The following is a 27,313-nucleotide window of genomic DNA, read 5'->3' as shown; positions in this document are numbered from 1 at the left end:
AAACAAATTATACCATACTTTAATGTTAATTTTTTTAAGTTTTGAAGCCATTTGGGTAACATTTTAACAATAATGTTAGAAGAGAGTATAGACCACCGTATACCGATGAGATTCTCGGTATACGGTGGTCCTGTGAGGAGGAGGGGGTTTATTACCTCCCACTCTTCGTTCTTCTCTGTAGGCGGTGGTGCGCCGGAGGGTAGGGGGATTGCTAGGGGGGGGGTGAAATTGATGACGTCACGTGATATTGTTGGCGGTAAATTTGATTTGTAACGCCCCCCCCTAGTTGTGGCGGGAGATTTAGTTGATTATTAAGGTGATGGCGCGAAATTTGAATTTATATTTTAGTGTATTGATCTGACGTGACTTGGCGATGGTAAAGGTATGTAGTGCCCATAGTGGTATTGTAGGATATTGTATACATTTAGTGGATGATTTATATAGGTTCAGTAGACCCTTTCTACACCGTCCTGTAATGCTATTCTCTGTATGATTTTAAGGTATCTCCATGTTTATGTCATACTAAAGAACTAGTTTTAATTGAGATATGGTTTACATTGCAAAAGGTACCAATTAAGCTACGATGCGGTTCTACAGCAAGGGTGTTTTGCATTGGTTATTAAGGTACTGAGTTAAAACAATAGTACATTTTAATACCATAAACGAGGTATTACAACAGTTTTTTGCACAGTTTGGTAGCTGGTAATTAGTTAAAATGAAGCAGTACTACTAAAGCATCATAAAATGCTGATCCTAACATTTCCGCGTAAAGTATACACGAATATAGCTTGACTGTTTCATATATTTTCTATTTAGCACATATTTTAAGTGATATTGTTACGAAAAAAGAATTACATATTACGTAAGGTGCATCGGAGGAAACACGTGATTTCTTACTAATCTTGTCAACAACCTTTCTCTCCAGAGTTCGGAAGTGAAATGACTCTACAGTTTACAAAATTCCCTTTTGGCCACCCAACAGGTATATATTATATGACATTAAGGGGGAGGAGGAGGTCGAACTTGGGACATAACAAAAGAATTTATCCCCATCTATTTTTATTTATACGTAAACACTTTCAGACGTGTCTAGATTTTTTGAGATAGGGTGGGGGGCAGGGCCATTTGATTCCAGGCATTGTTATCAATAGAATTTATTTTTCTTTAAGTGGACCTCCAACCAGGTGGTTTAGCACCTTAAAAGGGGGCTTGGTCGACCCTGTTGTATTGTTAACAATGGAATCTGAGTGATTTATGACTCACACCAACGTGTTAAGACATTCCATCGGCTTTTTACGTAACCACGTTCAGACGGGTCTATGGCCATAAAAAGGGGCGGAACTTGAACAAAAGAATTTATTTGGTCAATTCTTTAATTGGACCACCCACCAGGTGGTTTATTACCTTAAAGGGAGAACCAGTTGTATTGTTAGGAATATAATTTATTTTCGGATTTATTGCTTTAATTGGTGACTCACTCTACCACCAAACATTTGATTCTAGGTGTTTGCCCCCCCCCAAGGGCATTATCTGGACAAGTCTCAACAAGTTATGTCTTGGTCGCGTTAACAGAAACGCAATATATCATTAAACCGAAGCATTGACTATACTATATTTATCAAAATTATCGGCAACGTAATCAAAAATTTGTGGAAAATGTAAAACGGTATTGAAAGAAGCATCATTCCCAACGCATTTCGTGTTAGAAGTAAAAAACAACCGAAACGTTTTTGATCATTTGTATTACTTTTTATCGAAACAAAATTGAGCATTTGAATTTCCTAAAATCCCATAGGAATACATGTAAAAACGAATAGCCCACCGAAACGAAATCAGTCATCTCGATTACATTTAACCGAAACTAAAAGCGTCAATTGAAAAACATTTCATATTGTTAAAAACGTGTCGATAAATTTGCACAGCATTTATCAAAATTACTCTATGTTTCACCAAAAAACTTTTGATTTAGCAAAATTTCACCAATTATTTTCTATTTAAATAAAAATTTATCACCTATTGAATCCGCCCCCCCCCTCTTCGCAGAAAATAGTATAGCAATCTTTTACTATAACAAAGACTAAGCTAATTAAGTATTTCTTAGGAAACGTCAATCAATTCGAGCACGAGACCAAAGTATATGTTTACAATGCCAAATCATTTACATAGTTTCACACTAGAATTTCACTGCTATTTACACTGTTCTAGGGAAAAACACAGCTTTTAACTAACACCTTTAGAAAAGACATACATCCCTATATACTAAAACAGAATATAGCACCAACGAAAAGTTCAAAGTTCAACACAAAGTGCTATTTAGCTAATGTCAGTGCATGAATCTTGGATTTCTAGCAATAGAAGGAAATATTGTACCCAACATTTTTCTAACATATAAAAATGCTTATTTGGGTTTCCTAAATTCCCAAAGAATTGCATACAAAGTTTGAAAAGGTACTGACTTCAGTTAATCCAACTCACTTTGTTTCTTTAGTTGCCTTAAAATTTTATGATATATAATAATGTACCCAACGCATTTAGTGTTAGAAGTAAAAAACAATCAAAACGTTTTTGATCATTGGTGTTACTTTTTATCGAAAGAAAATAGATCATTTAGAATTTCTAAAATCCCATAGGAATGCATGGTGAATTGAATAAACCACCGACACGAAATCAGTCCTCTAGATTACATTCTACCAACACGAAAAACGTCGTTTGAAAAACATTTCAAATTGTTAAAAACGTTGAGTTAAATTCTACTAAGATTTATCAAAATTACTCTATGTTTCACAAAAAAACGTTTAATTTAACACCGATTAAGATTTTGGGATACATACCTTAACGGTGCATACTCAACCCAAGGGATGAAGGGGATCAATAAATATCTTGAGGGCATAATAAAATGATTGTAAAAATAACTCACTCTTACACGCTGAAGGGTCCGTTACCATTAGGTACGGGAGGTTGTTACACACTCCCCATCCCCATTGTATGTTGTGAGTTGTTATGAAGTCAAGTACACAAAGGTTGTCAAGAATACGCAAGATCTTGGAGATGAACCCCCTAAAAGCTATTTTTTGTACTATTTATTTTATTGATCTTGGGAATGCTGGAATACCTTTATCTTTGGTTTCAGAACTATGACATAAAAATACGTTTACAGTCTAACACTGCAATAGTTAAGGACAATAAATATTTCGTAATAGCTTTGTAAGAAATTTAGTATAAAAACCCCTGACTAAATAGAGTCGAGTATCATTATTCGAGAAGACCTTAAACTTACAAGATGGAAAATGGCAAAAGGAAGATAGTTGTGACTAACGAACGTAAAATTAACGGGAGATTCCATATATCTAAAGAGTTGTTCTTAACAACTGGATTTGTAAACGGTACGCTGGATCCCGAAGTTCGGCTATGTAGGAAACAATCTTTAAAAAGCTTCGCCATTTCCACTAGTACATGGGAAAAGCTGATTCCACGTTTACCCGTATTAGCGGGTTGGACTGCCGCCCACGAAACTAACAATTTTGAAATCGTGTTAAACGATAACCCCAATGAAAAGACAACGGTTGTGGCATACCATAACACATGTCACATTAAAGACATGTTAAAGGAGGAGTCTATTGTTTTGAACAGTATGGAGACAATGGCCCTGAATCGCATTTCGGGAGCTGTAAAGGAGCATCTTATTAAGATAAGCGACCATGAAATTGTGTTTACACACATGGCAGATATACTCATAGAGTTTTATAACGCCATCTATGATAATTTATACGGGGATTATGAACGCATACCGTGCTTGGATGGTCAACCCGAGAAATTTGACGCCGTGGTTGGGTACTTCACGAACTTTATAACGTCTTACCAGGTCGTGACGAAATTCAACAATGTTCTTCAAGAAGAAAATCTTGAAAACTATTTTTATAATTATAATTTATTTTCTGTAATTTCGGGTCAAATAACATACTTAAAAACCCGTATGCATTTACTAACTCATTTTTAATTTTATTTGTATTTAATTTTATGTTTAAAATAAATTGAATTGAACCGAAAAACGGTTATATATTTTCTAAATACATATCATACATTTTTAAGCTATCTTTTTCCCTTTTACTATTTAAGCCTATGAAATTAGAGTTTAGAAAAATAAACTAAACTTTGAAAGGTAAAAATATAAGCTTAATTTAAATAAAGAAAAGTATATAAGGTCAAATCAGAATTTATTTTTTCAAAAAATTTACAATTTTTTAAAAAAATTTAAAAAAATATTTTTTTTAACATTTTTTTTTAGCCTCCCTACCCCCCCCCCCGCCGCCTCACGGCCGGCTGAGGATCTGCACTAGTGTCGAGAACCCATGGAATAGTACGTCATCCCAGTTCTCGAACACTAGTGCAGCAGGCGCCGGCACCCCCAAAAAACGTACCCGGCGGTACAAGGCCAACTGCCCTAGCTCGAGGGTTACACTAAGGAAGAGAGAGAGAGTAAAATTAGTTATTACTTGTTAATATTATGTATAAGAAACGTATTTAGCTTACCGGAACCCTCGGCAGTTAAAGGCTAGGAGGCTGTAATAAAAATTATAAAATTTGGTTTAAAAATTTAGTTTAAAATATCTACGGAATAAAACCTTTTAAAAATACTTACTCATCAGGGATGAAGATCGAATGATTATAAATGACCTGCCGAACCTGATTCAGCAGGTCATTTAAATAATCAGCATCCCCAATGACCTCCGAAAGTACCACCAGGTACAATTGGACTTGGTAAACGAGGCTACGAATAAATAGAAATTATAATTTCGCGTTATATTACCCCAAAGATAAAAGGTTCACTTACAAGTCACTATTGACATTTAAGTCAGCCTCTCCCGGCCGAGGCATGGCTTGCCACGGATATTGTATGGCCGGAAGAGGTTGATAATAGTGTTGAGGTTCGGGCGTCGGCTGTGGGGTAGGGGGAAGTGATGGACTCGGTGGTGGCGATGGGCTAGGTGGCGGCGTTGATAACGCTGGGCTGTCCGGTCGCCGCTGCGGCCCGACGACGCACTGAGGGCGTCGGCGGTCGGGTTCTGGTGTCCCGGAACTGTACGACCCCTGTGAGTCGGAGAACTCACAGGGGGAGTACGGAGTGTCCACTCCGTGGACGTAGCTGTAGAGAAAGATTTTCTAAGTCTTCTCTTAAAAAGATAACTTTTTAAAAAAGTTTTTTTCTTACCCTGTTGAAGAAAGGTCCATGGGTTGTTGCTGCTGGTTCATTTTTGACTTTGGCTTGAGAGAAAGTGGTGCCTTTGGGGGCTCGACCTCTTCATTTTATACTTTTTACTAGGGTCAAGGCGTGTTCGAGATCAAACACGTCACTCCAAGATGGTTAGCATGTACAAGGGTAAAAATTTTCGCGGGAAAATTGGTCCGAAGCCTTGCTATTGGACTATTTTTCAGGTGTCTTTCTTTTTGGATATATTTGGAAAAACTCCCTTCAACATTTCTTTGATCATCCGTCTTTGGTTTAACAGTACAAGCTTCTTTAACCGTATTTACAGTCTCGAATAGTAACAATCCACGTTAAAAGCTTATAGAGGTTACTATAGTGGAAGGCAGGATGATGTCCTTAGTTTTGAAAATGATTTCAACGCGTTCATGGCGTCTTACGGCCCTTTTTAACTAGTGTTAGTTCTATTGTGATATATTTCTTCATGAAGGGGCTTGGTCGGGGAGAGGGGGGGGGCTATGTTCATTGTTTGGTATTCTATTTTAGGATCTTTTAGTACAATTCATGTAAAAACATCTTCGCTTCCGATCCCGTGCTTACCTAACAGGCGGATACCATAAAATTCCTATTGTAGAAGTCTAAAAATTGTTCCTATGGTGTTATTATTCCTCAGTATGCAACAGTGTTGGGGAATAAATTCGATAACAAGCTAACGCCATTAGGGAAGGCCATATAAACAATTTAAAAAATGTAAGATATATACGGACTCAGTTGTATCCTACTACAAACGCTACAGGGCCATACAAATATCGAAGCAACAGGCCTGGGGGTGGATGTTTTGTCAACGCAAGGTTCCACTCCTAAATTAGAATGAGTTCAACGCGTTCATGGCGTCCTACGACCCTTTTCAACTAGTAAAAATTCTATTGTGATATATTTTTTTCTTGAAGAGGCTTGGTCGGGGAGGGGGGGGGCTATGTTCACTGTTTGGTATTCTATTTTAGGATCTTTTAGTACAATGCATGTAAAAACATCGCCGCTTCCAATCCCGAGATTACCTAACAGGCGGATACCATAAAATTCTTCTTTTGGAGTTCTAAAAAGTTTTCCTTTATGGCGTTATTTTTCCGCAGTATGCAACCGTGTTGGAGAATAAATTCGATAACAAGCTAACGCCATTAGGGAAGGCTATATAAACATTTAAAAAATGTAAGATATATACGGAATCAGTTGTATCTTACTACACGCGCTACAGGACCATACAAATCTAGAAGCAACAGGCCTGGGGGGTGGATGTTTTGTCAACGCAAGGTTCAATTCGGTTTACCTTTGATGTTTGGTCGATAGTAAGTTTCTTCAGCTCTTGCAACCCCTCCCCTTTTTTTCAATTGGAAACTTATAAAAGATAACACCTAGTTCTGTACACCATCTGTACACCATAAGCAACCATTTTTTTGAATCAATTACTATGCCACCGACCAAAGCGAAAATAATATTTTACATCTTCTGTAATTCCATAAATATGCAAGAAAACAAGAAGGCAGGTACTGTGGACCGGGTTTTCCCGGTCTCCTCTTTTTATCTGTCAATATTTGATTGACTGTGTAGGCTTATAGTTTTGTAAGATTATAACAAAGGATGCTTTTGTAGGAATAAAATTTATAGAGACCGTAATATAAAGTAAAATATTACTTTCTTTAAAAGTGTAAGTTCTAATAAAAAAAGACATTTTTTCAATTTTCATTTTAAATTGCATTTGATTTAACCTATAGTAATTTCTTCTATCTTCGTAAGGAATGGGTTTCCAGGCTAATAAAATGCAGTTTGCATCCAAAACACTGTACTATATCGTCGGTATGTAACGAATACTATTTCGATTGGCATTGTCTCTTTTTCAAAAGTTTAGAAATTTAGCCTCTTAAGGAATTAAATATGTTATATTTAAATGCCTAGTTACTACCGGGCTGATTATTGCCTATTCCGTTAACACGTTCATGCAATGGCTTTGGGGGTTGGTCGAACCATTTGTTATCATTGGAATTTATTTTGTGATTTATTGCTCACACAAATGTGTTATATCCAAGTTTATGTCATGGAGCAGGCCGACTTCTCGCCTACACAATCATATTCAGGACCGTGAGAAACTATAGGGTCATAGGTTAGCTTAAGGTAGAGTTGAAAGTAACTTTTTGAAAAGTGTACAATGTGAAGATATCAAAGGATACTACCATAGTTGAGAATCTCTAGAAACGCTTTACACACCATGTTTTTTATTTATTACCCCAATAAAATTAAGTATTTACGGTGTTTGTAACAAAATTCTATTTATAGGCCACTCTTTTGGCGACATTTTATTTGACATAAAGCAAATCCATCGTTCTTTTGATCTAAACTATTAACAGGCATGGGTCCGAAAATGCATAGTGAGAAAAACATCTGATAAGCAATAAATCAGGCTATTGTTGAACGATCGAATAATGTGGGCGTGTCTATTAAGAAATTTCGTTAGCTTAAGGTAGCATTTTTTTTGAAAAATTTACAATGGTTTTTATGACCTGTTAGAAAAATTCGGAACGTTATTATTTAACAGACGTGAGGATAACAAAGGGTATTTTCTCATTTGAGAATCTCTATAAATACTTTACATACCATGTTTTTTATTTATTATCCCAATAAAATTAGGTATTTACGGTGTTTGTAAGAAAATTCCTTGAGAGTAAAACATCTGATGACTGATAAGCAATAAGGGCTATTGTTAAATGATTGAGGAATTTGCGCGTTTTTATTATGAAATTTAGTATAAAAGGGGCTAAGGAAATGATCAAAATACACAGTCGATCTTCAAACACCGAAAGATAAACATGGATCCTGAAACTCTCCGTACAGCTTTGAACGAACTGACTATAAATAGACCCTGGCCGTTACGTTTAATATATGAGTTTTATTTCTACCTATGCGCCTATCTGCGAATAGATCCGATGTACGGACCTCAGACTCTACCACAACTCGTAGTACAAGGTGACTTAAATGTTAGTCAAGCCTGCCTCGACTTACTCGAATATATGAAAACAGTTGCTCGAACACCCGAGGACTGTACCACCATAGAACAATTGGAAAACCTAAGGAATCTAATTCCGAGTCCCTTAATAACTGAATACTCAGATCGTATGGCGAAACGACAAGAAGAAATTGAACGGGTTATACAAGAAGAAGAAACACTAATCGCCGACTTCAACAGCTCACAATATGACAAAGAGATATCCGAGTTTTTAGACCGAACGGATCAAGGACCACCCGTAGAAGAGACACTATTGAACGATACCTTAGAGAGGGAGAACGGTTCTGAAGAGGCGCTTTCTGACGATGAAATCGATGTACAATGGGGAGGAGGAGAAACGGACCCGCCCATACCTATTGACACCGTACCCTCTTGCGAGATACTAGGGCAAAGTGAGAGATTTTACAAACATTTTAACATGTATGGTCGGGAGGTGGTTCTCAGAATTACTGAAGATCCCGTCGCTAGTGTATGTACCGTAACCAAATGTGTTCTTAGTAAGTACAGGCCTACAGATTACGTTCAAATTACTTTAAAGAGTGCGGCAACTATTTGTAGGTCCGAACTAGAATTATCTTTTAGAAGAGCAGATCAAGTCGACCCTAATATTCTTTTTGACCAGCTTAGTGTTATGTTATATGATGACGAAATGGAATCATTTTTCCTGGGTCCTATTAAACTGATTTTTAGCATTGTACGAATACCTGAGGGCAAGACCCTCACGTTACCCCGAGGTATTAAACCTTTTAATCTATTTTGCAAAGATAGACGTGGCATTGTACGTATAGTTAATTCAGATAACATCTGTCTTGCCCGAGCTCTTTGTGTAGCTATATCTCATAGAAATTATGCTAATGATACAACCGGAGACAAGATTATAAAGACCCATTACCAATCATTATCTACATATAGAGATGAGAACAAAATGCAGCAAGAAGCTGCTTTAGAACTATGTCTTAAGGCAGGAGTAAGGGCTAGTGATTGTGGGACGGTTGAATCTTTTCAAAAGTTCAAAGTTTATTTAAATAAATATTCGATTTTCGTCTACAAATTCGAAAACAGCGTCCCTGTTTTGATTTTAGGTGAAAACGATCCCGATGATACTAGGCCCCGCCTCTTTTTATTGAATGAAAATAACCATTATAACGTTATTACAAGATTAAGACCACTTTTTAATCATGACCGATTCTGCGAAAAATGTCTCGTACCCTATTGGCGAATACAGTCGCATAAATGTAATGACTTTTGTTTTAGTTGCATGAGACCCACTATATGCCAAGGCCCCAAGATAGCTTGTGAATCTTGTTTACGAAAGTTCTTAGGCGACGATTGCTATCAAAGCCACTTAGCATCTTCCAGCAGTAAAAAGCCGCTATGTGAGCGTCTTTTTCACTGTAAAGACTGCTTAAATATTATTGATTTTTCCCGAAGAACTGAGGTGCATACGTGTGGGGATATATATTGTCAGATCTGTAAGAAATATCAACCTAGCAATCACTTATGTTATATCCAGGTTATCAAAGATAAACCCCTGAAAGTGCTATCCGTTAAAAAGCCTAGACCTAATCAGCCCAACCTTATGTATATTTTCTTTGATATAGAATGTATACAAACTAAGGTTTGTCAGGAAAAGTTAGGAGCCTATGAACACCAGGCTATCCTGTTAGTCTGTATAACAGTGTGTGAGTTTTGTATAGATGAAACAGCCCTAAATTTTAACTGTATTATGTGTAGTCAGTTTGGTAAGCGTAAACAGCAATTTTCAGGCGGAAATCCTATAGCTTTATTTTTAGATTATTTAATGCAATTGCATGCCGTTAAGAACGTCATCATACTGTCTCACTATGGCAGTAATTATGATAATCAGTTACTAATTAGAGAAATCATTAATCGAGATGAAAAATTCGTTCCATCTTTGAAAATTAACGGAACTCGAATTTTAGAAATGAAATTGTTTAACTTGCTATTTCTGGATTCTTATAATTTCATTCCTGTAGCCTTAGCAAAGTTTCCCGCTACTTTTGGTATACCTGATGCAGTCAAAGGGTATTTCCCACATTTTTTATTCAATGTAATAGAACACAATTTTGATGTAAATAGACAGAATGAAACTAACTATGCTATAGAGACTAATCTGCCCCCTATCGAAGCTTATGGTTGTCAATATTTTACAAGGAAGAATTTAGATGCCTTCTTAAAATGGCATAAAGCAGAAGATAGTAAAGGTAAAGGTTTCGACTTCTTGAAGGAACTCAATTATTATTGTGAGAACGACACGGTTTTACTATTCCTAGGTTGTTTAACTTTTCGTACCCTACTGCTTAAAGTAACAGGCGTTGATCCATTTAATTGCGGCGCAATTACTCTTCCTGGCGTGTGCTCTCACGTGTTTCGCCGAAATTATCTTAAACCCGATACTATAGGCATCATACCGGCAAATTATTATAGACTTAGTGAAAATCAGTCAATGGGTGCTATAGAATGGCTTGAGTGGACCGCACACAAACGAAATATATCTATCCAATCATCCTTTAGAGGTAAAGAAACCAGAATACAAAAACTCAAAGTAGACGGTTTTTGTGAAATCAACAAGGAAATATTCGAATACTGGGGGTGTTTCTATCATGGGTGCAAAATACACTTTCCTTTAAACAGAAACAAGGCTTTGCATGGAGACCCTGCTCAGACTTTGAACTCTAGATATTTTAGTAGCATGAACGTGTTATCCAAATTTGAATCCCTCAATTATATAGTAAATATCAAATGGGAATGCGAATGGCAGAAAGAAAAAGCGAATAAACCCGAAATAACAGAGTTTTTAAACCATAATGATATTAAGCCTAAAATAGTAAAAAGATTAGACCCCCGTGATGCATTCTTCGGAGGCAGATGTTGTGCCACGAAATTATACCATAAAACAACAGGATCAGAGCGTATTCATTACGTGGATTTCACAAGTTTATACCCTTTCATTAACAAAACCACCAAGATACCTATAGGCCACCCTGAAATAATATTAGACAACTTTCCCAACATATTTTCGTTTGATGGGCTTCTTAAATGTGACATCTTACCGGCGCAAAACCTCATTCATCCCATTCTGCCGGCTCGTATTAATGGAAAATTAACGTTTCCATTATGTTACACCTGCTGCAAAACCCAATTTCAAGATGATTGTGAACATACTCCAGAACAAAGAGAATTGCGAGGTACATGGGTAGTCGATGAGTTACGCCATGCAGTAGAGAATGGTTACACAATCACGCGAATGTACGAGGCTTGGTCATACAAAGTCACACAGTACGATCCCAAAACAAAACAGGGTGGACTGTTTAAAGATTATGTTAATACCTTTTTAGAGTATAAAACCCTAGCTAGTGGCTTTCCTGCAGATTGCCAGACTCTAGAAGATAAGGAGAACTACGTTAAAAACTTCAAAGACGAAGAGGGCGTCGAACTGGATATCACAAGAATAGAGAAAAATGAAGGTCTCAGATGCCTTAGCAAACTTATGCTGAACTCTTTTTGGGGTAAATTTGGCCAGAAAACAAGACACACCTCTACCGAATTAATCAAAGATGCCAACAAATTGTACGGATTAATATTAAATCCAGACTTGGAGGTGAAAAGTTTATTAACAATCAACGAAAACACAGTACTTGTAAAGTACGAACACATTCTCGAAAACGAGATTGTGCACAAACACACAAACGTAGTCATCGCTTGTTTTACTACGACTATGGCCCGATTACATTTACTAAAACATCTTGAAAAGGTCGGTGACCTTTGTTTTTATTATGACACGGATAGTTTACTATACCTCTCGCCAGACGGCGCTCATTTGCTACCCACAGGCGATTATTTGGGGCAACTTAAAAATGAGTTAGAACCTTATGGACAAGATGCGTATATTTGTGAATGGGGGAGTGCTGGACCAAAGAACTATTCTATGGACATTCTCGACCCTAAAACGGGCAAAAAAACCAACATTATTAAAGTTAAAGGATTTTATTTAAACGCCTATACAGAAAATTATATAAATTTTGAAACAATGAAGAAACTACTGGGGGTAAACAATGAAGGTGAACCTCTAATGAACTCGATTCAAGTCCCTATTGGCCCTCAAATCAGACGTCTGCAAGATCACACACTGATCACGATCAACCAGACCAAAACATATCAGGTCGTAGTGGATAAAGTTAGAGTTCTACCTGATTATAAAACTACCCCATACGGTTATATTAAATAGAATCTTTGACATTTTCCACATAAGTTACTTGTATATATTTTAGATACCCAGTATCAGTATTTTAATAGGTATCTCAAGTATTATTTATAGTAATATTAACGTATTTTAACTATTAACATGTAACAATATTTTAACGAATATACAGTGTTTTTTGGTACTGTTTTTGCATCTAGTAAGCTTTTTTTTAATTAGTATATATTAGCACTATAGTTTAAAAATTAGTATACTGTTTTGTATAAGTGTAATTTTTATTTTTTTGATGATAATTATAGTAACGTTTTTTTTAGTAATATTTCGATATTTTCATCCGTAATCGTATATCAGTATTTTAACGTGTATAGCGCGTCAGGAAAAATATATTTTTTCGTCAATCCTGTGAACATTTTAGTTTAATAACTAGCCTCATATTTGTACTAAAATCGTATAATAACCATTGTAGCTTTTAAACCATATTAAAAGTAGTATTGCTATATTTTTTATGAGAGTATATGGGTATATATGTACTTAATAATCTCGCATGCCGTAATATTGTTCTATTTTTATATGATGTATGCTATGTAACCCGTATTTTCTGATGTTTTTTAGGAATATTTCGTGTTTTTACTCGAGTAATTGTACTTATTCTCCAAATTCGTATTAAAACTAATGTGAATCAAATTTTATTTATGATGTTTTAGTAGTACTGCTTCATTTTAGCTTCTAATCAACTACCAAACTGTGCAAAAAACTGTTGTAATACCTCGTTTATGGTATTAAAATGTACTATTGTTTTAACTCAGTACCTTAATAACCAATGCAAAACACCCTTGCTGTAGAACCGCATCGTAGCTTAATTGGTACCTTTTGCAATGTAAACCATATCTCAATTAAAACTAGTTCTTTAGTATGACATAAACATGGAGATACCTTAAAATCATACAGAGAATAGCATTACAGGACGGTGTAGAAAGGGTCTACTGAACCTATATAAATCATCCACTAAATGTATACAATATCCTACAATACCACTATGGGCACTACATACCTTTACCATCGCCAAGTCACGTCAGATCAATACGCTAAAATATAAATTCAAATTTCGCGCCATCACCTTAATAATCAACTAAATCTCCCGCCACAACTAGGGGGGGGGCGTTACAAATCAAATTTACCGCCAACAATATCACGTGACGTCATCAATTTCACCCCCCCCCCTAGCAATCCCCCCTACCCTCCGGCGCACCACCGCCTACAGAGAAGAACGAAGAGTGGGAGGTAATAAACCCCCTCCTCCTCACAGGACCACCGTATACCGAGAATCTCATCGGTATACGGTGGTCTATACTCTCTGTTAGATTAAGGTACTCCGTGGTCATTCCATTTTTGGGATTAAATAGGGACTAAAGGGTGTAGAGATTGTAGCGGATGCGCTACTGAGCCTTCACAATCACACATAGCTAAGCTTACATCCGGCCCCCTTTGCTCTCTAATCTTTTTTATATTAAGACTTTTTTAACCTTATAATAGATTAGTTGAACATGAGTGGGATAGGTGGCGTCTCATATTGCACCTTTGGTGAGCGTCCCCTATATTGAGCCAGGCCTATTGCTAGGGCTATATAAAGTCGGGTCAGCTGTGTATTAAAGTCAGTGTATAGTCTCATCTTGTTGCAGTCTGTTAGGCAGTCTGTTTCATTAGTCATCATGATAGTATCCTGATAGAGTGGCAGTTTACCATGGATTGTTGTTGGTGTTAGTTGAGAGTTAGTTAGCTAGTGCGGTAGGCCCTAGGCCGTATTCACCTTCTAAGCTAAGACCTGTTTAGATGTAGGGTAGATTGACCTTCTACGAGGCAATCAAGTGATCAAGTCCGTAATGACTAGTCTTCGCGCGTTATCTCTCTCAGTTCGTGCCATCACTCCAGTAGACCTACTTTGGGACACAAATGGCTCTACTTCAACCCTAGTAAGTATTGCTTTTATTAGCTACCTCCGAAAGGCACACCCCTAGTCTGGCGCTCTCATTGTAATTTGCATTATTATTTATTCATTTCTTTCTTTAATTATATTATGTAACAATTACTAACCCAAACTAAACCTGAATAATAGAGTTCAAACATATTTTTATTCTAGGAGAGCGGTCGCTCTCTTAGATAAGACTTGATACTGCCTCTAATGCTAAAGGAGGGTTCTTTGATTGGCCGTAACTTTTTTCGTGTTGTGTTTGCAGCTTTGATATTTTGCCAGTGAACTAAAATTTGGGCCCTAATTATGTGGATAAAATTTCATAGAGATCCAACTAATAGTTAATTCTATAAAGAAAAAAGTTGTTAAGGGTGGTTTTAGAATCCATAAAATTAATCCGACATTTGGTGCAAGATACAATATTCTTCCACAGAGATAACATGGGATTTTTTTGAAAAATGACCTTAATTGGGATCGTGTATAAAGAAAACTATTCATTCGTTACGTTTGGGAACCATCTTAAATGAAAGATAAAAATCCATAGATGTGCCTTTTCTTAGTTTCATTAAGATCAATTAAATTTAAGTATTGATTTTTATCATTATTAACACATACTTTGACTTACGTTGTTTTGGGTATTGGAATTACGGCGTTTTACCACTGTTAGAGACACGCATTTTAGCCTTAATTTTATATTGGACTTACGGCGTTTTTGTCGTGATTCACGCCGTTAGAGGGATATTAAGCAAGAAAAACATGGCGTTTGAGCTCTTGTAGGTGCTTTGCCTGGGTGCTTGTAGGTGCTTTGCCAGGGTTCTTGTGGGTACTTGTGGGTACTTGTGGGTGCTTGTAGGTACTTGTGGGTGCTTGTAGGTACTTGAGGGTTCTTGTAGGTACTTGTGGGTGCTTGTAGGTACTTGTGGGTGCTTGTAGGTACTTGTGGGTGCTTGTAGGTACTTGTGGGTGCTTGTAGGTACTTGTGGGTGCTTGTGGGTACTTGTGGGTGCTTGTGGGTACTTGTGGGTGCTTGTAGGTACTTGTGGGTGCTTGTGGGTGCTTGTGGGTGCTTGTGGGTGCTTGTGGGTGCTTGTGGGTGCTTGTGGGTACTTGTGGGTGCTTGTGGGTACTTGTGGGTGCTTGTGGGTACTTGTGGGTGCTTGTGGGTTCTTGTGGGTGCTTGTGGGTTCTTGTGGGTTCTTGTGGGTTCTTGTGGGTACTTGTGGGTACTTGTAGGTACTTGTGGGTACTTGTAGGTACTTGTGGGTTCTTGTGGGTACTTGTGGGTTCTTGTGGGTACTTGTGGGTGCTTGTAGGTACTTGTGCGTTCTTGTGGGTACTTGTGGGTTCTTGTGGGTACTTGTAGGTACTTGTGGGTACTTTTAGGTACTTGTGGGTTCTTGTGGGTACTTGTGGGTTCTTGTGGATACTTGTAGGTACTTGTGGGTACTTTTAGGTACTTGTGGGTTCTTGTGGGTACTTGTGGATTCTTGTGGGTACTTTTTTGTTCTTGTGGGTACTTGTGGGAGCTTGTAGGTACTTGTGGGTTCTTGTGGGTACTTGTGGGTGCTTGTAGGTGCTTGTGGATACTTGTGGGTGCTTGTAGGTATTAGTGGGTGCTTGTGGGTGCTTGTAGGTACTTGTGGGTGCTTGTAGGTACTTGTGGGTGCTTGTAGGTACTTGTGGGTGCTTGTAGGTACTTGTGGGTTCTTGTGGGTACTTGTGGGTTCTTGTGGGTACTTGTAGGTACTTGTGGGTACTTTTAGGTACTTGTGGGTTCTTGTGGGTACTTGTGGGTTCTTGTGGATACTTGTAGGTACTTGTGGGTACTTTTAGGTACTTGTGGGTTCTTGTGGGTACTTGTGGGTTCTTGTGGGTACTTTTTTGTTCTTGTGGGTACTTGTGGGAGCTTGTAGGTACTTGTGGGTTCTTGTGGGTACTTGTGGGTGCTTGTAGGTGCTTGTGGATACTTGTGGGTGCTTGTAGGTATTAGTGGGTGCTTGTGGGTGCTTGTAGGTACTTGTGGGTGCTTGTAGGTACTTGTGGGTGCTTGTAGGTACTTGTGGGTGCTTGTAGGTACTTGTGGGTTCTTGTGGGTACTTGTGGGTTCTTGTGGGTACTTGTGGGTTCCTGTGGGTGCTTGTGGGTGCTTGTGGGTACTTGTAGGTACTTGTGGGTGCTTGTAGGTACTTATGGCTACTTTTAGGTACTTGTGGGTGCTTATGGATGCTTGTAGGTACTTGTAGGTACTTGTGGGTGCTTGTAGGTACTTGTAGGTACTTGTGGGTGCTTGTAGGTACTTGTAGGTACTTGTAGGTACTGGTGGGTGCTTGTAGGTACTTGTGGGTACTGGTGGGTGCTTGTAGGTACTTGTGGGTACTGGTGGGTGCTTGTGGGTACTTGTGGGTACTTTTAGGTACTTGTGGGTGCTTGTAGGTACATGTGGGTGCTTGTAGATACTTGTGGTTGCTTGTAGGTACTTTTGGTTGCTTGTAGGTACTTTTGGTTGCTTGTAGGTACTTTTGGTTGCTTGTAGGTACTTGTGGGTGCTTGTGGGTACTTGTGGGTTCTTGTGGGTACTTGTGGGTACTTGTAGGTACTTGTGGGTTCTTGTGGGTACTTGTGGGTTCTTGTTGGTACTTGTGGGTTCTTGTGGGTACTTGTACTTACTTGTAGGTACTTGTGGGTACTTTTAGGTACTTGTAGGTACTTGTGGGCTCTTGTGGGTACTTGTACTTACTTGTAGGTACTTGTGGGTTCTTGTGGGTACTTGTACTTACTTGTAGGTACTTGTGGCCTCTTGTGGGTTCTTGTGGGTACTTGTGGGTTCTTGTAGGTTCTTGTGGGTACTTGTGGGAGCTTGTAGGTACTTGTGGGTTCTTGTGGGTACTTGTGGGTGCTTGTTGGTGCTTGAAGGTACTTGTGGGTGCTTGTAGGTACTTGTGGGTGTTTGTAGGTGCTTGTAGGTGCTTGAAGGTACTTGTGGGTGCTTGTAGGTACTTGTGGGTGCTTGTAGGTGCTTGTAGGTACTTTTAGGTACTTGTGGGTAGTCGTGGGTTCTTGTAGGTACTTGTGGGTACATGTGGGTACTTGAGGTACTTGTGGGTGCTTGTAGGTACTTATGGGTACTTTTAGGTACTTGTGGGTGCTTATGGGTGCTTGTAGGTACTTGTAGGTACTTGTAGGTACTTGTGGGTGCTTGTAGGTACTTTTAGGTACTTGTGGGTACTTTTAGATACTTGTGGGTGCTTGTAGGTACTTGTGGGTGCTTGTAGGTACTTGTGGGTGCTTGTAGGTACTTGTGGGTAATTTTAGGTACTTGTGGGTGCTTGTAGGTACTTGTGGGTGCTTGTAGGTACTTGTGGGTGCTTGTAGGTACTTGTGGGTGCTTGTAGGTACTTGTGGGTGCTTTTAGGTACTTGTGGGTGCTTTTAGGTACTTGTCGGTGCTTGTAGGTACTTGTCGGTGCTTGTAGGTACTTGTCGGTGCTTGTAGGTACTTGTGGGTACTTGTAGGTACTTGTGGGTACTTGTAGGTACTTGTGGGTACTTGTAGGTACTTGTGGGTACTTGTGGGTGCTTGTGGGTGCTTGTGGGTACTTGTGGGTACTTGTAGGTATTTGTGGGTGCTTGTAGGTACTTGTGGGTGCTTGTTGGTACTTGTGGGTGCTTTTAGGTACTTGTGGGCACTTTTAGGTACTTGTGGGTAATTTTAGGTACTTGTGGGTGCTTGTAGGTACTTGTGGGTGCTTGTAGGTACTTGTGGGTACTTTTAGGTACTTGTGGGTGCTTTTAGGTACTTGTCGGTGCTTGTAGGTACTTGTGGGTACTTGTAGGTACTTGTGGGTACTTGTAGGTACTTGTTGGTACTTGTAGGTACTTGTGGGTACTTGTGGGTGCTTGTGGGTGCTTGTGGGTACTTGTAGGTACTTGTGGGTGCTTGTAGGTACTTGTGGGTACTTTTAGGTACTTGTGGGTGCTTGTAGGTACTTGTGGGTAATTTTAGGTACTTGTGGGTAATTTTAGGTACTTGTGGGTGCTTGTAGGTACTTGTGGGTGCTTGTAGGTACTTGTGGGTACTTGTAGGTACTTGTGGGTGCTTGTAGGTACTTGTGGGTGCTTGTAGGTACTTGTGGGTACTTGTAGGTACTTATGGGTACTTGTGGGTGCTTGTGGGTACTTGTGGGTGCTTGTAGGTACTTGTGGGTACTTGTAGGTACTTGTGGGTAATTTTAGGTACTTGTGGGTACTTTTAGGTACTTGTGGGTGCTTGTAGGTACTTGTGGGTGCTTGTAGGTACTTGTGGGTACTTTTAGGTACTTGTGGGTACTTTTAGGTACTTGTGGGTACTTTTAGGTACTTGTGGGTGCTTTTCTAGTTTACTAGGGAGAAGGTATAAGATGCCTAAGTATTCGCGCGCCATAGTCCCAGTCCTACTTTCAAAATACAAGGGGGGACGTAAAAGGAGGCCGGGCTATTTCGCCTCTGCTCAGTCGGAAAATACGTAGTTTTCGTCATTCGCGTCGCGTTTACGTGAGTTTTCTGGTCCGTGACCAAATAAGCATTTTTTAAACTGGACATTAGGCCAGCGAATTTCCTGACTTGGAATAAATAAACTGGTCCGTGACCACTGACCAGAGCACGTCGTCTGCTAAACTAAAGAAGTGGATAATTAAAATATTAGAATTTTAATGTGTGGAGTCTGATTACCCTTGAACTTTCTTAGTATTCTCGTGGACCACTGACCCCCCCCCTCCGATTTAATTTTTGAACTGGACCAGGCAATTACTAAACTGGTCATTTGCCCTGTGTCACCGCCTTATTTCATACGCTGGCGCGAGTTGCTTTGCGTTGTCGAGTGCGTGATGGAGTTGGCTATGCCTGGAGTCCCAACCTTGAAGGAGAGAGCAATGGAGTGGAAACCCCCGTATCTATAGCGTTGCCTGTGTACCCCCACCTACGGCAACCTAGTTCTCCCAGCATTCTTCAAAATAGAAGCTAGTTCTCACACATAAAAAATGGCGGTACGCGGCAGCACTTAGCAATCGCCTACCGAAGGGTAGGGGCGTGCGCGAGGTAAATTGGAAGAGATACGGTGCCGCAGGTCGCCCATCATCATTTCCAATCCATTTCAACTCCCTTATCCCTGTCCCAAACCCCGTGACTTCCAACCACTAGAGAGAATATGCAGCCAGTATGAGCTACAAAGATGGCGGCCACTGTTAAGGCGGGGGAGCCTAGTTTCTACGTTTTCTCTCTTTTTTGGGGGAGGAATACCTGTCAATCTTTGATTTTGTATGCTTAAAGGATTTTTGGTAGGAGTAAATTTATAAAGACCATAATATAATGTAAAAAGTTATTTTCTTTAAAAGTTCTAATATTAAAGATGAGTTTTCAATTTGTAGGCTTATAAATGAAGACCATAATATAGAGTAAAAAGTTATTTATTTTCTTTAAAATTATAGGTTCTAATATTAAAGATACTTTTTCAATTTTCATTTTAAAATGCATTTGATTTATTCTAAAATAATTTCTTCTATCTTCGAAAGGAAGAAGATAAATTTTAATATTAGTTTTAAATCTTACGCAAGGCATTAAGTTGCCAACACCCCCCCCCCTTTTTTTACCTCCCCTCTCACATTCACCCCCCCCACCCCACATTCCTTAATATATGAAATAAAAGAAAACAGTATTAAAAAGGTGACACATATATATATATATATATATATATATATATATATATATATATATATATATATATATATATATATATATATATATATATATATATATATATATATATATATATATATATATATATATATATATATATATATATATATATATATATATATATATATATATATATATATATATATATATATATATATATATATATATATATATATATATATATATATATATATATATATATATATATATATATATATATATATATATATATATATATATATATATATATATATATATATATATATATATATATATATATATATATATATATATATATATATATATATATATATATATATATATATATATATATATATATATATATATATATATATATATATATATATATATATATATATATATATATATATATATATATATATATATATATATATATATATATATATATATATATATATATATATATATATATATATATATATATATATATATATATATATATATATATATATACAAACAAATAAATTTTTTCAAATTTAAATTCAATTAAGATAACCGTATGGTGTGGTAGTATAATCGGGGAAAACTCTGACTTTGTCGACGACTACTTGATATGTTTTTGTTTGATCTATTGTAATGAGGGTATGATTAGGCAGGCGACGTATTTGGGGGCCAATGGGTACTTGGATAGAATACCGCCTTGTTTAGTCTCTAAAATTACTAACATTATTAAAGTTAAAGGATTCTACTTAAACACATCTACTGAAAATTATGTTAATTTTGATATCCTGAAAAAATTATTAGGGGTGAACAACCAGGGGAAACCTGAAATAAACGCTGTACAGGTACCCATTGGACCCCAAATACGACGGCTACCCAATCATACTTTAATTACGATAGAACAGACCAAAACATATCAGGTGGTCGTAGATAAAGTTCGCGTTTTCCCCGATTATACTACAGCACCTTATGGTTACATTAAATAATTTTAAATTTGTAAAATTGTATATATTTTAATTGACTGGTGGTTTGTTTGCTGACTTTTCTATTAACACAAATTAGTCTTCATTGTTCTTGTGAGATAAATATTTCTCACCTTATATTATGGTCTTTATAAATTTATTCTTACATTTAAGCATACAAAATCAAATATTGACAGGTGTTCCTCCAAAAAAAAGAGAGAAAACGCAAAAACTAGGCTCCCCCGCCTTAACAGTGGCCGCCATCTTTGTGGGTTTTCCAGGTTTTTCGTCACGAATCCCATCTTGCCCAGACCGTTTTGAACAGAATTAGGGACTCATTTGCTCAATCTCATATTCAACCACCTACTCCACAACCAAATCTCAACAATCAACTGTAAGTGAAAACACCGAATAACTTTATCATACCTTCAAAGTCAAAACTAAAGATCTCGAAAAATTAGTTTTAGAACTCTACGCGAGAAAACGACTTAACGCGTTGTATATCAAAGAACAACTTAATGCCTTGCGTAAGATTTAAAAATAATATCTCACGCGGTAATCTAAAACACGATCTCCGACATTGGTGGACATTCTTTGCGACAGGTCTTTACGGCTTGAAAGGTGATGACCTAATCATCTTTATCGAGAGATTTTCTTGGAAGCCTGGGGTTGATATTTAGCCTGAGGGTATATTGACTGATGCTTATTTTATTGTCCTTTCTTCAATTGGCTACATACCAGGTGGTTTAGGACCTTAAAAGGGGGCGTGGCTAAACCATTTGTATTGTTATCAATGGAATCTGTATTTGGAGTGATTTATGACTCACACAAACGTGTTAAGACATTCCATCGGCTTTTTTATTTATACGTAACCATGTTCAGACGTTCTATGGTAGATCGTGAAAGATAGGCTTATGCTATTTTAGGCTTATTCTATGGTAGATCCTGGTAGGCCTATATGCTGTATTAGTTCTTGAAAGATAGGCTTTTGCTAGGTATATTCTTTGGTAAATGCTGACAAAATATAGTCTTATGCTAGGTTATTCTATGGTAGATCCTAAAGAAAGATAGGCTTCTGCTAAGTTATTCTATGTTAGATCAGGAATGATTGGTCTATGCTAGGTTATTCTATGCTAGATCCTGAAACACAGGCTTATGCTAGGTTATTCTAGTTGTATAGGTTGAAGAATCAGAGTTTGATTACTAACGGTTTTTCATACGATTACTACTAAAATACACATGAATATTGATTAAAATACTGGCATTTATATAAAACTACCTAAAAGACACGATTTTTACCCTGCACAAGTGTCTTATTAGAAATTAATACTGAATTCCATACGAATATTACTAAACTACAAGGGATTTATATAAAATACATGCAAAAGTTATAGCTGAATTCTGGCTAAAATACACATGAATATTTATTAAAATACTGGCATTTCCTTAATACTACCTAAAAAACACCAATTTTACCATACACTAGTGGCTTATTATAAACTAATGCTGAATTTCATACAAATGATACTAAATTACAAGGGATTTATATACATTACATGCAAAAGTTATAGCTGACTACTACTAAAATACACATGAATATTTATTAAAATATTGGCATTTCCTTAATACTACCTAAAAAACACCAATTTTACCATACACTAGTGGCTTATTATAAACTAATGCTGAATTTCATACAAATGATACTAAATTACAAGGGATTTATGTACATTACATGCAAAAATTATAGCTGACTACTACTAAAATACACATGAATATTGATTAAAATACTGGCATTTATATAATCCTCCCAAAAAAAAAACAATTTTACCCTGCACTAACGAATACGGAATTTCATACGAATATTACTAAACTACAAGGGATTTATATAAAATACATGCAAAAGTTATAGCTGAATACAGGCTAAAATACACATGAATATGGATTAAAATACAAACATTGTTATAATGCAAAGTGAAACATACCCTTTTTTATGAAGCAAAAGTTGATTTATATTAACTATGATGCTTCCACAATTCTATTTCATCTCGAAAGTCACTGCTGTACCTGATTTAAATCTCTGGTGAATCATCTTTCCAATTGTAACACGGGCACAAGTCCTTAATTCGGTATTTAAACTCACCGCACAGAGTACAAAAGTTTCGCTCGTCAAGAAGATGTCTTCGCTTTTTTTGGGTCGACATACGGATAAGGTTTTTAGACTGAACTAAAACACAACGTCTGAAGTGCGCACAATCACGTGATGTGCAGAAATAATTTAATTGGCCGCAGTCAGGCACGTCTTTTAAAGTCCCATCACAATGAGGGCAGTGTAGATGACTCGTACGTGGCATGGGGACATACCCTAGTTTTTTGAGGTTTCCATGAACATTTTCGGCCATACCGAAAGAGACGTGGTCAGATGAATGAAATATACCGGAATATTGCTTATTATGCTAAAAAACTTACCGATCTGAACATTTCAGAGTAAAGTATACACGAATATGGCTAGACCGTTTCATATGTTTTCTATTTAGCACACATTTTAAGGGACATTTTTACAAAAAAAGAATTACATATTACGTAAGGTGCATCGGAGGAAACACGGGTTTGTCACCTGTGAAGCGTTGTTTGCGAGGCCCAAATTGATTACATTTAATACAATTAAAATCGAGGGACGTTTCGTCAATGCAGTCTTCGCAGACCGAGATGCTAACGCATAAGATGGCTTGATGCTCGAGTATCTACCCGTTATACGAAGGTATTTACTACCCCCCCCCCCGCAAACCAATTTTTTGAGATGTTTACCCCCAATAAACCCCCCCCATCTGTGACGTATGCATTAGCTTTGAAAATATTCTTATTTTAATTAAAGAGGACCATTATAAAAAATGTACATTATACAAACTAACAATTACGAAAACCGTTCTCCTTTATGATCTATTATTTTGTATGCCAATAAGAAATTCATATTTAAATGCAATAAACTTAACTTTAATTTTTTAAATTTTACACTATTAGCATAAAATTTATACTGTCCTAGTTATGGTATACGAAATCAGCGTATTAAAGGCACTTTTCCAATGCTCACGGACGATGACGGGCTAAAGTGTTTCTTTGATGATCATAGAGACAGGTGACACGTGTCTCACCTTCTATATCCATGGCCTTTGGAGTTTGGACAATCCACGTCATTCAAATTTATGACTTCTTTATTTAAAATATTAAAAAGAAAGAAACATTTTTGACTACCCTTGCAATATATACGGTCTGCGAACCGGGTACCTAACATGAGACAGCGACGAAGATTATGATAAGGCGTTTCTCCTCATCCAAATGAGATTCCGTGTAAATTTCTGGTGATGTAGCTATTGAGTCGTTGTGTAGACGAAGGAAGCGTAGATTGACTATAAGGCGGTAAAAATGTCCATAACACTATTTCTGGAAGTTTAGTAACAGTAGCACAACTTAGTTCTTTAACTATCAGATCGCCTGCGAGGTTCCATTTTTCGTCCTTCCCGTGTAGATACTCAAAGTCAACTAGTACAGATTTCATGTTATCTAGAAGGTAGTTTCCTAAATGATGATTCTCCAAATGGTTGGAGTGCGGTTTATATACTTTTCAAAGTCCTTTCACTAAGTATATTAGCTATAGAATATAAATCACATGACGGAGGGGGGTGGCATGCTGAAACACGTATGACAATAGCTCTTAAGAGGTCCAATCGTTGTCCAAAAATTGACAGTAGGTATAACAATAGAACTGTGTTTTCGACAGAAGATTAAAAATGCAGAGACAACAATCTCTTTTTAATGTCAGGCGGTCAAACATTCTCCACAAAAGGTATATTGACAGATGTCTTAAAAGGGGATGTAAAGGTAAATAATGAGCCCTTGGCTAAAATTATTAGACAGATAATTATAGTTTTGTTGAACCCATGTACCCTTAAAGCATTAACGTCTGAAGTACTGTACCAAGAATGCGTACGAGATCTTAGATAAATCTTCAAACTTTTCTTTGTGATATTGTGTATACTAGTTTTTAGGTAACGTTTCAAAAACTTTAACGTAAGAATACGCCTACAGTCAAACCATTCAGCAGTGAGAAAAAATAGGCATTTCAACGTTTCTTATTGTATTGTGCATACTAGATTTAGCTAAGGTTTCAAAAACTGACATAAAAATACGCCTACAATCAAACCATACAATTCAACAAAAGGATTAATTATAACAAAGGAATTGATGCGTCATTCCATTAGTGGGTTTTACGACAGTAAACTTTGGTCTCCGAAGATGCATTGTTAAGAAAAAATTTCTTCAATCAATCAAATATTGACAGGTCTATTGAAATGCTAGGAGTAATAGACAAATAGGTCAAGATTACTATTGTATAATTTATTTACTGGTAAACTATTATGGAGTCAAGTACAAAAAAGTCGTCAAGAATACGTCAGATCTTGGAGATTAACCCTCCAAAAACTACTTATTGTATTATTTATTTTATTGATTTTAGGGGTACTGGAATTCCTTAATCTCTGGTTTCTGAACGTTGACATAAAAATACGCTTACAGTCTAACAATGGGACAGTCAAGGTCAATAGAGTAATTCGCAAAGCACCAAGGGCGAAGGCATCTTCATTTATAGTATTTATAATAAAAGAATTTAGCTTGAATAAGAAAAATATATCGTTGAATTGTTCAATCAAATATTGACAGGCCTATTTTTTTAAAAAAATGGGTCAGTAATCCATAGGAATATAATCAACAGGGAAGGGGGAAAAGTATTGGATAAATAAGATGATCGTATAGTTGTTCAATTTATCTATCCATAGATCACTAGGTAGAGTAGGATGGAAGCACCTTACGTATAACCAAAGGAGAAAATGTAATAGATAATAGCTAGGCATCCTAAAATACAATGGAACTGAAGGGTGGAGAAGCCGAGAAGATATATTCAGCAGGGGGAAGGTGTGGAGGATGTTCGACAAATAAGATCTAACCATAGATTAATAGGTTGAATTGTAGAATGACGATCCCTTAAGTATAACACAAGGAGAAAATGTATTAGACAAATCACAAAATGTTACTGTTTCGTGTATTCTGTTATATAACCATTTATAAAATCAATATCAGTTATAAAAGTATAGAAAAACATTTTTTGATAATTTTTTTAAACTTTAATTTTTTTCTTAACTTTAATTTAAACTTTTTTCCTTAACTTTATTTTAAACTTTTTTCATTTCTTTTCTTAACTTTATTTTAAACTTTTTTCATTTCTTTTCTTAACTTTATTTTAAACTAATTTTTTAACAAAATACTTTTCAAACACATCTGCACAGATTTTTTTCAGGTTTTTAGTACTTTTTTCCTTTTTTAAACATTGTAATAACTATCAAAGACTTTCGTTGTTGAATATAACGATAATCTTTATTAAAGTGTATTAGATATGCAAATTTATTATAATATCGCCAATCTAAAAGAACATATTCTTAAAGATAGTGTAAAATTATCAAATTTGCAGGAGGAAAAAATGGTGAAGAAGGGCAAGTGTATTATCCCTCCCTCTACAGAGGGAGGGATAACCGCCTTCAACCTGAAGTCGGACTTGCCCTTCTTCACCATTTTTTCCTCCTGCAAATTTGATAATTTTACACTATCTTTAAGAATATGTTCTTTTAGATTGGCGATATTATAATAAATTTGCATATCTAATACACTTTAATAAAGATTATCGTTATATTCAACAACGAAAGTCTTTGATAGTTATTACAATGTTTAAAAAAGGAAAAAAGTACTAAAAACCTGAAAAAAATCTGCGCAGATGTGTTTGAAAAGTATTTTGTTAAAAAATTAGTTTAAAATAAAGTTAAGAAAAGAAATGAAAAAAGTTTAAAATAAAGTTAAGAAAAGAAATGAAAAAAGTTTAAAATAAAGTTAAGGAAAAAAGTTTAAATTAAAGTTAAGAAAAAAATTAAAGTTTAAAAAAATTATCAAAAAATGTTTTTCTATACTTTTATAACTGATATTGATTTTATAAATGGTTATATAACAGAATACACGAAACAGTAACATTTTGTGATTTGTCTAATACATTTTCTCCTTGTGTTATACTTAAGGGATCGTCATTCTACAATTCAACCTATTAATCTATGGTTAGATCTTATTTGTCGAACATCCTCCACACCTTCCCC

At 36.5% G+C, this 27,313-nt stretch overlaps 2 protein-coding genes and 1 long non-coding RNA gene across 3 annotated transcripts; 1 reads left to right on the top strand and 2 right to left on the bottom strand.

The window, feature by feature from the left end:
* Positions 1–4,740: 4,740 nt before the first annotated feature.
* LOC149692838 (uncharacterized) lies at positions 4,741–6,834 on the bottom strand. The gene is made up of 2 exons (XM_089868835.1): positions 5,210–6,834; positions 4,741–5,143 (listed from the first exon to the last, which is right to left on the bottom strand). The coding sequence occupies exons 1-2, from the start codon at positions 5,248–5,250 to the stop codon at positions 4,828–4,830; spliced, it is 357 nt and encodes a 118-aa protein (XP_089724961.1). The 5' UTR covers positions 5,251–6,834; the 3' UTR covers positions 4,741–4,827.
* An 855-nt stretch (positions 6,835–7,689) lies between these two features.
* Positions 7,690–14,723, top strand: LOC149692837 (uncharacterized). Its single transcript, XM_089868781.1, has 5 exons — positions 7,690–8,653; positions 11,654–11,791; positions 11,876–11,986; positions 14,395–14,453; positions 14,718–14,723. The coding sequence occupies exons 1-5, from the start codon at positions 8,065–8,067 to the stop codon at positions 14,721–14,723; spliced, it is 903 nt and encodes a 300-aa protein (XP_089724907.1). The 5' UTR covers positions 7,690–8,064.
* An 8,365-nt stretch (positions 14,724–23,088) lies between these two features.
* LOC149692836 (uncharacterized) lies at positions 23,089–23,895 on the bottom strand. The gene is made up of 3 exons (XR_016382883.1): positions 23,592–23,895; positions 23,266–23,487; positions 23,089–23,189 (listed from the first exon to the last, which is right to left on the bottom strand). It is a non-coding gene; the product is annotated as an uncharacterized LOC149692836 (long non-coding RNA).
* Positions 23,896–27,313: the final 3,418 nt, after the last annotated feature.

The sequence above is a fragment of the Phalangium opilio genome, unplaced genomic scaffold (genome assembly GCF_054372755.1).
Source record: "Phalangium opilio isolate 3A_F unplaced genomic scaffold, DU_Popi_V2 ptg000024l_1, whole genome shotgun sequence".
Classification (NCBI taxonomy): Eukaryota; Metazoa; Arthropoda; class Arachnida; order Opiliones; family Phalangiidae; genus Phalangium; species Phalangium opilio.
The sequence above is the reverse complement of the archived record's forward strand: the minus strand, read 5'-3'. Positions and strand labels throughout refer to the sequence as shown.